At 43.4% G+C, this 13,505-nt stretch overlaps 1 protein-coding gene across 2 annotated transcripts in view; it reads left to right on the top strand.

Annotated features, from left to right (window-relative positions):
• The window catches only part of LOC140200017 (arylsulfatase D-like), a 77,958-nt gene that overhangs the window by 51,335 nt on the left and 13,118 nt on the right, over positions 1–13,505 (top strand). For both annotated transcript variants that reach the window (XM_072262641.1, XM_072262642.1), the window contains exons 7-8: positions 5,406–5,542; positions 9,179–9,316. In XM_072262641.1, coding sequence (XP_072118742.1) covers positions 5,406–5,542; positions 9,179–9,316 — 275 coding nt within the window. The remainder of the gene's footprint in view (positions 1–5,405; positions 5,543–9,178; positions 9,317–13,505) is intronic.

The raw sequence follows: 13,505 nt of genomic DNA, 5'->3' as shown, positions 1-13,505 counted from the left end.
CCCCCTTCCCATTCTCAGTCCACAATACAGACCCATGTCTGAATCAGGTTTATCATCACTCACATATGTCATGAAATTTGTTATTTTTTTGTCACAGTAGTACAATGCAATACATAAAGAACTTCAGTACTGTGCAAAAGGCATATATATGTCCAAGACTTTTACACAGTGCTGTATATTTATTATTATTGTTTGGAATGTAATATGTAATGCCTGTACAGTACTTTGGTAATTTTATGTGTTACACTGCACTACTCCTGACACATGAGTGATGATAAGAGGATACTGTCCAAGTTGCATGCCATCTTGGATAATGTCTCCCATCCACTACATAATGTACTGGGTGGGCACAGGAGTACATTCAGCCAGAGACTCATTCCACCGAGATACAGCACAGAGTGTAATAGGAAGTCATTCCTGCCTGTGGCCATCAAACTTTACAACTCCTCCCTTGGAGGGTCAGACACCTTGAGCCAATAGGCTGGTCCTGGACTTACTTCCTGGCATAATTTACATATTACTATTTAACTATTTATGGTTTATTACTATTTAATTATTTATGGTGCAACTGTAACGAGAACCAATTTCCCCCGGGATCAATAAAGTATGACTATGACAATGACTAAACTTAGGTCACTATTAGGTTCCCACAACCATCCCACAGCGCTCCACTTTTGCTATTCCCAACATCCTTTGATCTCGCCAGATTTACAAACTCATTCTCAGTTCCACACTGACAAATACAATACCCTGCAAGTCTTAGGCACCCTAGCTACTGTGTGTGTATATACAGTGGCATGCAAAAGTTTGGGCACCCCGGTCAAAATTTCTGTTACTGTGAATAGCTAAGCAAGTAAAAGTTGAGCTGATTTCCAAAGGGCATAAAGTTAAAGATGACACATTTCTTTAATATTTTAAGCAAGATTACTTTTTTATTTCCATCTTTTACAGTTTAAAAACAAGGAAAAGGGCCTGAAGCAAAGGTTTGGGCACCCCGTATGGCAGTACTTAGTAACACCCCCTTTGGCAAGTATCACAGCTTGTAAACGCTTTTTGTAGCCAGCTAAGAGTCTTTCAATTCTTGTTTGGGGGATTTTCGCCCATTCTTCCTTGCAAAAGGCTTCTAGTTCTGTGAGATTCTTGGGCCGTCTTGCATGCACTGCTCTTTTGAGGTCTATCCACAGATTCTCGATGTTTAGGTCAGGGGACAGTGAGGGCCATGACAAAGCCTTCAGCTTGCGCCTCTTGAGGTAGTCCATTGTGGATTTTGACGTGTGTTTAGGATCATTATCCTGTTGTGGAAGCCATCCTCAGCTTTTTTACAGATGGTGTGATGTTTGCTTCCAGAATTTGCTGGTATTTAATTGAACTCATTCTTCCCTCTACCAGTAAATGTTCCCCGTGCCACTGGCTGCAACACAAGGAACATCTAAACAAGCCTGATGCATTTTGGAAACAAGTCCTGTGGACTGATGAAGTTAAAATAGAACTTTTTGGCTGCAGTGAGCAAAGGTATGTTGGAGAGAAAAGGTTGCAGAATTTCATGAAAAGAACCCCTCTCCAACTGTTAAGCACGGGGGTGGATCGATCATGCTTTGAGCTTGTGTTGCAGCCAGTGGCACGGGGAACATTTACTGGTAGAGGGAAGAATGAATTCAATTAAATACCAGCAAATTCTGGAAGCAAACATCACACCGTCTGTTTAAAAAAAAGCTGAAGACGAAAAGAGGATGGCTTCTCCAACAGGATAATGAACCTAAACACACCTCAAAATCCACAATGGACTACCTCAAGAAGAGCAAGCTGAAGGTTTTGCCATGGCCCTCACAGTTCCCTGACCTCAACATCATCGAGAATCTGTGGATAGACCTCAAAAGAGCAGTGCATGCAAGACAGCCCAGGAATCTCACAGAATTAGAAGCCTTTTGCAAGGAAGAATGGGTGAAAATCCAAGCTGGTTTTTGGCTCTTGTTGAGCCAATATAGCCAAAAAGATAATTGTCGAATATTAGCAGCCCAATAATACAATCTTAAATTAGGTAGTGCAAGTCCACCATCTTTTTTTAGATTTTTGTAAATGATAGTTATTAATTCTTGTTTTTTTTATTATCCAAATAAAGGACGAAATAATAGAATCAATTTGATCAAACAAATTTTAGTTAAGAAGATGGGTATATTCTGAAAGATATATAAAAATCTTGGTAAAATCATCATTTTCATGGCATGAATACAACCTATTAAAGAAAGTGTAAGTGGGTTCCATCTAGAAAATAATTGTTTCATAGAGTCCATTAAAGGAACTACATTAGCTTTATAAAGATCTTTATATTTTTTAGTAGTGATAATACCTAAATATTTAAAAGAATTCACAATTCTAAATGGAATATCGTTATATATAAAAACAGGAGCATTTAATGGGAACAATTCACTTTTATTTAAGTTAAGTTTATATCCTGAAAATTTTCCAAAATCATTTAATATTTCCAAAAGATTAGGAATAGATTCTTCAGGGTTTGAAATATAAACCAAAAGGTCATCTGCGTAAAGAGAAATCTTATGTATGGTCCCATTTATAGAGATACCATGAATGTTTTTAGCTTCACGGAGTATTATAGCCAAAGGCTCCAGTACAAGATTAAATAATAAAGGACTTAATGGACATCTCTGTCTAGTACCTCATGAAAGTGGAAAAAAAGGGGACCTAAAATTATTAGTAATAACAGCAGCAATAGGATTCTTATGGATCATTTGAATCCACTTATTAAAATTATTACCAAAGCCAAATTTTTCTAATACATTAAACAGATATATCCATTCAACTCTATCAAAAGCCTTTTCTGTGTCAAGAGAAGTAACACATTGGGATAACAAGAATTGAAAGACTCTTAGCTGGCTACAAAAAGCATTTACAAGCTGTGATACTTGCCAAAGGGGGTGTTACTAAGTACTGCCATGCAGGGTGCCCAAACTTTTGCTTCAGGCCCTTTTCCTTTTTTGTTATTTTGAAACTGTAAAAGATGGAAATAAAAGTTTTCTTAAAATATTAAAGAAATATGTCATCTTTAACTTTATGCCTTTTGGAAATCAGGTTATCTTTTACTTGTCTATTCGCAGTTACAGAAATTTTGACTAGGGGTGCCCAAACTTTTGCATGCCACTGTATACACATTATATTGTCAGGTCACTCGTCTGAGTGCTACTGGTACCATGTAACCCAGTACTACCTGTCGCATGGTCGGGTGGTTGGTGACTAAACCAGCTCCCCCACCAGGCTTGCCTGGTGAAGAGGGTGGCTAGACACCCTGCAGGACGAAAAACAAGACCTGCGGATGAACCCTCTCATAGGGTCAATGGCCATCTAGCAAACACGTGCCGTGGAGCGCGAAAGGGACATCCCTTGCATCGAAGCTTGGTCTGGCCACTCACGGCAACAAAACTTCCCCCAGCTGTCTTAGACCCCACCATGCCGCTGGATCCGGAAGGGGATGTGGAGAGGGTGGGTCTGGACCTGTGCAACCCCATACTCACCTAAAATCCATTCACGCATACATTGTTCCTTTCTGAGGAACTGAAAGGAACCATCATCATCCTATGGGATGGATAGCCAGAGAGAGAGAGAGTGTGTATATATATGTGTGTCTGTAAATATATATTTTCGTCTTTCATTTGACCTCTCAAAGTGCAACACCTCACACTTGTTGGATTAAATTCTATCAGCCACTTCTCTGCCCATATCTATAACGGATCTATACTCTGTTGGCATTGTATTAGCTACACCTGTACACCTGCTCGTTAATGCACATATCTCATCAGCCAATCATGTGGCAGCAACTCAATGCATAAAAGTATGCAGACATGGTCAACAGGCTCAGTTGTTGTTCAGACCAAACGTTAGAGTGGGGAAGAAATGTGATCTAAGTGACTTTGACCATGAAATGAATGTTGATGCCAGATGGGGTGGTTTGAGTATCTCAGAAACTGCTGGTCTCCTGGGATTTTCATGCACAGCAGTCTCTAGAGTTAGAGAAAGTGGTGTGAAAAACACAAAATCATCCAGTGAGCAGCAGTTCTGTGGGTGAAAATGCCTTGTTTAATGAGAGAGGTCAGAAGAGAATGGCCAGACTGGTTCGAGTGATGGTAACTCAGTTAACCACAGGATACTTTTACAAACTTTTTAATTTTTTTCTTACAAACTTGCTCTTCACTACACGTTGACAAATACAGTGCCGTGCAGAAGTCTTAGGCATGTATAGTATATATAGTTAGGGTGCCAAGTCCATCTGAGTGAGGATGGGTTTGCAATAAATGAATAATGGAAAGGAAATAATTATGCTCAGGAAATTGGAAACCCTAGATCCTACCACTAAGCACATTTTCCCTCCAGTCACCTCTCCCCACTGATCTTCCTTGTGGCAATTAGTACTGCAAGTGGAGCAAGTGTCACACCTGCCGCCACACTTCCTCCCTCTCCACCACTCAGGGCCCCAAAGACCTCTTCTACGTGAGGTTACATTGGGCTCTTCTAATGTATCTGGTACTCCTGGTGCAGCCTCCTCGACATTGGTGCAGATTGAGGGACCGCTTCGTTGAGCACCTTCGCCCTGTCTGTCGCAAAAGGCAGGATTTTCATGTGACACCCACTTCAATTTGACTTCTCATTCCTCTTCTGCCACCATGAGTCCACCCTCAGATAGGAGGAGCAGCACCTTGTATTCAGTCTGGGTAGCCTCCAACTTGATAGTATGAGCATCAATTTCTCTAACCTCTGGTAATTTCTACCTCTTCCCTCTTTCTGTCTTTTTTCCCTTCCCATTCTGGTTCCCCTCTCACCTCTTCTCCTCTTGGCCTGACCATCACCAGCCTCTGGTTCCCACCTCATTCCCTTTATTCCTAGGTCCAGTCTCCTCCCCTTCTTCTTCAAGCCCTTTACCTCCTCCACTCATCACCTCCAGCTTCTTACTTTATCCACCCCATCTCCCCACCCAGACACCTTCTCCTTTACCTGGTCTCAACAATCACCTACCAGCTTGTTCTCCTCCTCCACTCCCTCCCTCTTATTCTGGCTTCTGCCCCCTTCCTTTCCAGTCCCGATGAAGAGCCTCAGCAAAAGACATGTTCATTTCCCTCTGTAGATGCTGCCTGCTGAGTTTCTCCAGGTGTGTATGAGCGTGTGCTGTCATAAGTGCCATGGATGTAGGTGGGAAAATCTTAAAATTGCAAGGAAATGGGGGAGAAAATAAATGTTATTTCTGGTGAACAAGCTAAACAGGTACTGTAGTTGTGTATCTGAGGAAGGAGGCAGAAACGGATTGTTTGGGTGAGCTCGTTATATGACAGGCTAGTCCGACAATTCCTTCTGTATTTAGGCTGACGCAAGCTGTTCTAACACAATGTTTCATATTTTAGAAACCAGAAGAAACCATTTCTACTTTTCCTATCACTACTACATGTTCATTCTCCCTTCTTTACCACCGAGCCATTCATTGGGAAAAGTAATCACGGTTCTTACGGAGATAATGTGGAGGAGATGGATTGGCATGTGGGTAAGTTCTCCCAAGAATAATGGAAGGGTACAACTGGTAATGAAGTCAAGTTTATGGTCGAATGCACAAGTACAGTGGAAAACTTACTTGCATCAGCATCACAGGCAGAGCATCAGAGACACAATGCATAAGTACTTTATACTTTATTGTCGCCAAACAATTAGTACTAGAACGTACAATCACATTTGTGATATTGACCCCATGGAACTTTAAGTTTTTGACCTGTTCCACTTGCGCACCACCGATGTAAATTGGGTCGCGCGGTCCACTACTCCTTCTGAAGTCAACAACCAATTCCTTCGTCTTGCTGACGTTGAGGGATAGGTTATTGTCTTCGCACCATGCCATCAGGTTCTTAATTTCCTCTCTATCCTCAAACTCATCATTACCCGAGATATGGCCTACAATTGTTGTGTCATCAGCAAACTTATATATTGAGTTTGATGGAAACTTGGCTACACAATCATGGGTGTACAGTGAGTACAGCAGGGGGCTGAGTACACAGCCTTGTGGGGCACCGGTGCTCAGAGTGATTGTAGAGGAGAGCTTGTCCCTTATTTTTACAGCCTGGGTCCTGTCTGTGAGGAAGTTGAAGATCCAGCTGCAGATCTGAGTGCTAAGGCCCAGGATCCAGAGCTTAGGAATCAGTTTATTAGGAATGACAGTATTAAAGGCAGAGCTGTAGTCAATGCTCACAAGGATATCATAATCGATACAAAATCATACAAGAAAGAACACAATTACAACCAAAAAAGAAGTCCATTGTAGTGCTAGTAATCCAAGTCATAGAACAATGCAGCACAGAAACAGGCCCTTCAGCCCATCTAGTCCATGCCAAACTATTATTCTGCCTAATCCCATTGATCTGCACCATGTACTAATTCAAATTTCTGTTAGTTGTTGAAATCGAACCCGCACCCACCGCTTCCAGTTGAAGCTTGTTCCACACTCTCACCAACCTCTGAATGAAGAAGCTCCCCCCATGTTCCCCTTAAACATTTTGCCTTCCACCCATTGCACATGACCTCTAGTTGTAGTCTCACCCAACCTCAGTGAAAAGAGCTTGTTTGCATTGACCCTCATAATTTTGTATACCTAGTAGTCATAGTCTTACTGAGGTATTGATAAGGGTTGTGCCAGTTGGTTCCAGAACCGAATACTTGAAGGGAAGTAGCTGTTCCTGTATTTGCTGGTGTGGGACTTCAGGTTTCTGTACCTCTTACCCAATGATAACTGCGAGAAGGTAGCATGGCCTGGATGGCAGGGACTTTTGATAATGCACATTGCCTTTTTTGAGGCAGCACCTCATAGATACTTCTGATGGTGAGGGGAGGGGAAGACAGTTTTGGATATTCTAGTGATATACCAGACGGAGTCCACCACACATTGAAACTTTATACACTCCTGTACATTTGAATTGCTGAATTTCAGTAGCAGAGTTACCAGGTTCCTGTACCAATACAGAGGCTCTGACTATTGATATGGTGACTTAAAACCACATCCATCACAGTAACTGGGAACTAAGTTCAAGTCAACAAATAAAGCTAAAATAAAAAGCTGTAACCATAGAATTGAAAGGTAGTTGTAAAACCAATTTGATTCATTAGTCCTCTTCCGATCTGGCCAATATTTGATTCCACAGGTAATGTGGTTGCCAACTGAAACTGCCCAGCAACTAAAAATGTATTTGGGATGGGCAATAAAGTAAGGGTCCAATCACACAGGTTGGATCATCTCAGGACCTTCATACTAATGATTATAGAAGACGTTTACTTAAGCCCATCACCCCTACTGGGGCATAAGCTGTTGACTGTAGCTTGCCAGAGTTCTCTATCCTGGGCCAGTCTTTCATGTTGTTTCCAGGTGTAGCCCTATCCTTCCTCTCCCAGGGATGAGGTCTTTGGAGCTTCTGTTGGTGTTTCTGTAGAACTGTTTTTTTTTTGACCAGATGGGGTTGCTAGCCCCATGCCCAACCCTCCTTCTTTCACAGCTGGACTTGGGACTCTCCATGGCGAATTATAGAAGACACTATCATTTAATTTCATGGTCTTCAGACTTTCTCTAAACAATGTTTTCTTATCACTATTTAGGACACGTGTTGGCATGTGGCCAAGTGGTTAAGGCGTTCGACTAGCGATCTGAAGGTCGTGAGTTCGAGCCCCAGCTGAGGCAGCGCATTGTGTCCTTGAGCAAGGCACTTAATCACACATTGCTCTGTGACGACACCGGTGGCAAGCTGTATGGGTCCTAATGCCCTTCCCTTGGACGACATCGGTGTCGTGGAGAGGGGAGACTTGCAGCATGGGCGACTGCCAGTCTTCCATACAATCTTGCCCAGGCCTGTGCCCTGGAGAGTGAAGACTTTCCAGGTGCAGATCCATGGTCTCGCAAGACTAACGGATGCCTTTACTTTATTTAGGGTTTCATTTTTTTTTGCAGAGCTACAAAAGTTTATTCATTCACAAAACACACAAAATCCCCACATCAGGGAATTGCAAGAGTGTTCAAATCAAAATCCAGTTGCTACTATCTACAGAATACTCAGTTCCCTTAGGGGAATACTGCTCTCAGAAACCCCCCACTTCACCCATAGTGACCATATGCTCCCGCTCTAGGGACACTTGGGCACAAACATAACTCCGGAAGAGGGGCAGGCAGTCTGCTTGGGCAGAGCCCTCAACTCCCGCTGCCTGGACCCGTGAGTGACCATCCTGGCCAGACCCAGGAGCAAGTCCACCAGTAGATCCCCCGAGCAATCCACCCCTCTCAGTGCTGGCTGACCATATGTCAAGAGTGTGGGGCTAATTTGCAACCAGAACTTGAGGAACAGCCCCTTCAGATACACAAACAAGGACTGCAACCTCTCAATTAGGATTCTCTTTGTTACATATTGTTTAATTAAATTTAGTCTCATCGAAATTCCTGGAAACATGCGTTACCCCCTCCCCCAGGAACTTCCTTGGAAATAATGAACCAAGCTTTTGTTCACGTCATATCATCAAACAAAACAACGTTTCTCCAGACCAAGGTGCACAATGCAGTACATGTAACTCACACACAACACATGAAGTAATGTTACCACAAATGTATTAACAAATACCAAGGTGCATTTACGTCACAAGTCTAGAGTTGTGGTGGTGGTTGGGCCAGGCGAAAGTTGCAGGAGTGTATGGATGAATGGAATCACGTGGATGATGGGAAAAGTCGGGTTGGGTACTCCTATCCTCATTTCAACTTTGGAATCACAGTTGGAGCTGGTACTGTTTATAGGAATATATGTATACGTACATATACAGTACTGTATTTATTATAAATTATAATATATTTTACATATTTCACTGCACTGCTGCTGCAAAACTACAGACTTCACAATATGTCAGTGTTAATAAACAGACTCTGGTTCTGATTCTGAGCTGGGCTCCCAGCACCAACCTGTGAAAACCAGTGAAGCTCACAAAAGCAAAGTTCCATCACAAGCCTGGATCCACCACATGGAGGACCCTGAGTGAAAATCGTAGCAACGTGCCCAGTCCCCAGCTTGCAGCCGAGACACAATGGCGCGGCAATCCGACTTCTAACCGCAGAATCGTCCACAGAACTCTTCCACTCTTAATCTTATTTTCGTGTTGATTCCAGGTCGGATTGTAAATTCCATCAACAATTTTGGCCTTGCAAATAAAACTCTCATCTATTTTGCCTCGGATCATGGAGGTAACAGAGGCTCTGTTGGAGTGAACGGAGAGATTGATGGAGGTTGGAATGGAATATACAGAGGTAACTGCTTTATGAAACACGTAAGACCTGGTTAACTCTTATTGTTTCTGAATTCAAATCTTGCATGTAACTATTCCACCAAATCATTTTCTGTTTTGGAAAGTTTGTTTAGAATAGTCTTAGTTCCCTTACCCCGTACTGCTTGCTTCTACTTCCCACCCAAGATCCACAAACCAGGTTGTCCGGGCACGCGTATTGTAACTGCCTGCTCTTGTCCCTCTGAAGCTGTGTCCTCATACCTCGATTCCATTCTATCCCCCTTGTTCAGTGCCTTTCCACCAACATACGTGATGTTTCTCAAGCTCTCGATCTCTTCACTAACTTTCAATTCTCTGGCCCTGACCACCTCACTTTCACCATGGAAGTCCAGTTCCTACACCATAAGACCATAAGATATTGGAGCATAATTAGACCATTTTGCCCATCAAGTCTGCTCCACTATTTCATCATGGCTGATCAAATTTTCCTCTCAGCCCCAATCTCCTGCCTTCCCCTACCAACACACAGGAGAAAATTTGCAGATGCTGCAGCTCCAAGCAACACACACAAAATGCTGGAGGAACTCAGCAGGCCAGGCAGCATCTATGGAAAAGAGTACAGTCGATGTTTTGGGCTGGAGCCTCTGCCTTAAATATACATAAGGACTTGGCCTCCACAGCTGCCTGTGGCAAAGAATTCCACAAGCTCACCACTCTCCAGCTAAAGAAGTTCCTCCTCATCTCTGTTCTAAAAGATGCCCCTCTATTCTGAGGCTGTGTCCTCTGGTCGTAGACTCTCCCACCATAGGAAACTTCCTTGCCACATCCACTCTACCAAGGCCTCTCATCATTCGATAGGTTTCAATGAGGGCACCCCTTGTTCTTCTGAATTCTAGTGAATACAGGCCCAGAGCCATCAAATGTTCCTCATATGACAAACCATTCAATCCTGAAATCATTTTCATGGATCTTCTTTGAACCCTGTCCAGTTACAACACATCCTAAGATAACACTTAGATAAGGGGCCCAAACTTCTCTCAATACTCCAAGGGAGGCCTCACCAGTGCTTTATAAAGTCTCAACATTACATCCTTGTTTTTATATTCTAGTCCTCTTGAAATGAATGCTAACATTGTATTTGCCTTGCTCACCACAGACTCAACCTGGAAATTAACCTTTAGGAATCTTGGACAAGGACTCCCAAGTTCCTTTGCATCTCAGTTTTTTTTTGTATTTTCTCTCCGTTTTGAAAATAGTCAACCCTTTCCTTTCTTCTACCAAAGTGCATGACCGTACACTTCCCGACACTGCATTCCTTCTGACGTTTCTTTGCCCATTCTCCTAATCTGTCTAAGTCTTTCTGTAGCCTCTGTACTTCCTCAAAACTACCTGCCCCTCCACCTATATTAATATTGGCTGCATAATTTGCAACAAAGCCATCAATTCCATCATCCAAATCATTGACATATGACTTAAAAGGAATTGGTCCCAGCACAGACCCCTGTTGAACATCCCTAGTCACTGGCAGCCAACCAGAAAAGGCTTCCTTTATTCCCACTCTTTGCCTCCAGCCAATCAGCCACTGCTTTATCCATGCTAGTATCTTTCCTTTAATACCACGTGCTCGTAGCTGATTAGGCAGCCTCATGTGCAGCATCTTGTCAAAGGCCTGCTGAAAATCCAAGTACATATCATCAAACAATTCTTTGTCTATCTTGCTTGTGATTCCTTCAAAGAATTCCAACAAATTTGTCAAACAAGATTTTCCCTTGAGGAAACCATGCTGACTGCAGCATATTTTCTCATGTGCCTCCAAGTACTCTGAGACCTCACCCTTAATCATCGACTCCAACATCTTCCAACCACTGAGGTCAGACTGAAACAACAGGAAACGTCGACTGTACCTCTTCCTAAAGATGCTGCCTGGCCTGCTGCGTTCACCAGCAACTTTGATGTGTGTTGAATGAGATCAGACTTATAGTTTCCTTTCTTCTGCCTCTCTTCCCCCCCCCCCCTTGAAGAGTGGAGTAACATTTGCAATTTTCCAGTCTTCCAGAACCATTCCAGAATCTAGTGATTTTTGAAAGATCATTACTATAGGAAGGATGTGGAAGCATTGGAAAGGGTACAGAAGAGATTTACCAGGATGCTGCCTGGTTTAGAGAGTATGCATTATGATCAGAGATTAAGGGAACTAAGGCTTTACTCTTTGGAGAGAAGGAGGATGAGAGGAGACATGATAGAGGTGTACAAGATAATAAGAGGAATAGACAGAGTGGATAGCCAGCGCCTCTTCCCCAGGGCACCACTGCTCAATACAAGAGGACATGCCTTTAAGGTAAGGGGTGGGAAGTTCAAGGGAGATATTAGAGGAAGGTTTTTTTACTCAGAAAGTGGTTGGTGCGTGGAATGCACTGCCTGAGTCAGTGTTGGAGGCAGATACACTAGTGAAGTTTAAGAGACTACTAGACAGGTATATGGAGGAATCTAAGGTGGGGGCTTATATGGGAGGCAGGTTTGAGGGTTGGCACAACATTGTGGGCCGAAGGGCCTGTTCTGTGCTATACTATTCTATGTTCTATATATTACTAATGCCTCCACAATCTCTTCAGCCCCCTCACTCAGAACTCTGGGGCGTACACTATCTGGTCCAGGCCACCTTCAGACCTTTCAGTTTCTCAAGAACCTTCTCTCTAGTAATGGCAACTTCACACACGTCATGACCCCTGACACCTGGAACTTCCACCATACTGCAAGTGTTTTCCACAGTGAAGACTGATGAAAAATACTTAGTCAGTTTGTCTGCCATTTCATTGTCCCCCATTACTACCTATCCAGCGTGGTTTTGCAGTGGTCCGATATCCAGTCTTGCCTCTCTTTTACACTTTATGTATCTGAAGAAACTTTTAGTATCTTTTTAACATTATTGGCTAGCTTACTTACATATTGCCTGACGCCGGCCCCCTAGGCCTGAGTTGACATAATAGTAGTACTTACATATTCAATCTTTACCTTCTTACACAGTTCTATCTGCCACTAAGAAGGCCTTAAAGCTTCATTCTCTGTAAAACAAACATCCATTTCCCCTCCACACCCTCCACCTGGCAGAACCGATCCTTACACTCAAAGTTTTCCTTTCGCTCCTCTCATTTTCTCCAGACTCAGGGTAGCCATGGAAACCTGCATGGGCCCAGCTACGCCTGCCTCTTCATTGGCTGTGTAGAACAGTCCATGTGTCAAGCCATCCCCGATAATGCTACCCAGCTCTTCCATTTCTGACACCCCCTCCCCTTTTTCTATCTCAGGAGACAAGCTGTTGACCACCATCTTTTATAAACCTACATCCTCCCACTCTGTCTCCTGTAAAAATGCTATTCCCTTTTCTCAGTTCCTTCATCCCCGCTACACCTGCTTCCAGGATGCAGCTTTCCTTTCCAGAACGTCAGAGATGTGCTCCTTCTTTAAAGAACAGGACTTCCCTTCCTCCACCGTTGATGCTGTCCTCACCCTCATCTCCTCCATTTCCTGAACATTCATGCTCACCCCATCTTTCCGCCACCTTAACAGGGATAGAGTTCCCCTTGTCCTTGCCTACCACCCTATGAGCCTCTATGTCCAATGTATCATCCTTTTGCAACTTCTGCCATCTCCAAATGGATCATACTGTTGTGTTCGTTATTGAGGGATAGTGCAGAGCACACCAGGAAGCTAGCATGCAACTGAACTATATTGGTAACCCTGCTTGTACAGTATGTGAACTCCCCACACGTGGGAGTGTCATAGGAATAACGCTATTGACTACCACTACACATACCACCAAATATATCTTTACCTTCACCTCCCCCCTTCCACTTTCACAAGGATTGTTCCCTGTGTGATTCCCTTGTCCACTTGTCCCTCTCTACTAATCTCCATCCCGGCACTTATCCCTGAAAGCAGCCAAAGTGCTACGCCTGCCCATTCACCTTCTCCCTCACCTCCATTCAGGACCCCAAACAGTCCTTCCAGCTGAGGCGATGCTTCGCCTGCTGGTGTTGTCTATTGCGTCGTGTGCTTATGAGGCAGCCTCCTCTACATTGGTGAGACCCGTCGCAAATTGGGGGACTGCTTCGTTGAGCACCTCCTCTCCATCCGCCAAAAGTGGAAATCCCAGTAGCCAAACATTTTAATTCCGATTCCAGTTCCTACATGTTGATCCGTGGCTCCTCTTG

Source organism: Mobula birostris, chromosome 7 (assembly GCF_030028105.1).
Source record: "Mobula birostris isolate sMobBir1 chromosome 7, sMobBir1.hap1, whole genome shotgun sequence".
Lineage (NCBI taxonomy): Eukaryota > Metazoa > Chordata > Chondrichthyes > Myliobatiformes > Myliobatidae > Mobula > Mobula birostris.
The sequence above is the reverse complement of the archived record's forward strand: the minus strand, read 5'-3'. Positions and strand labels throughout refer to the sequence as shown.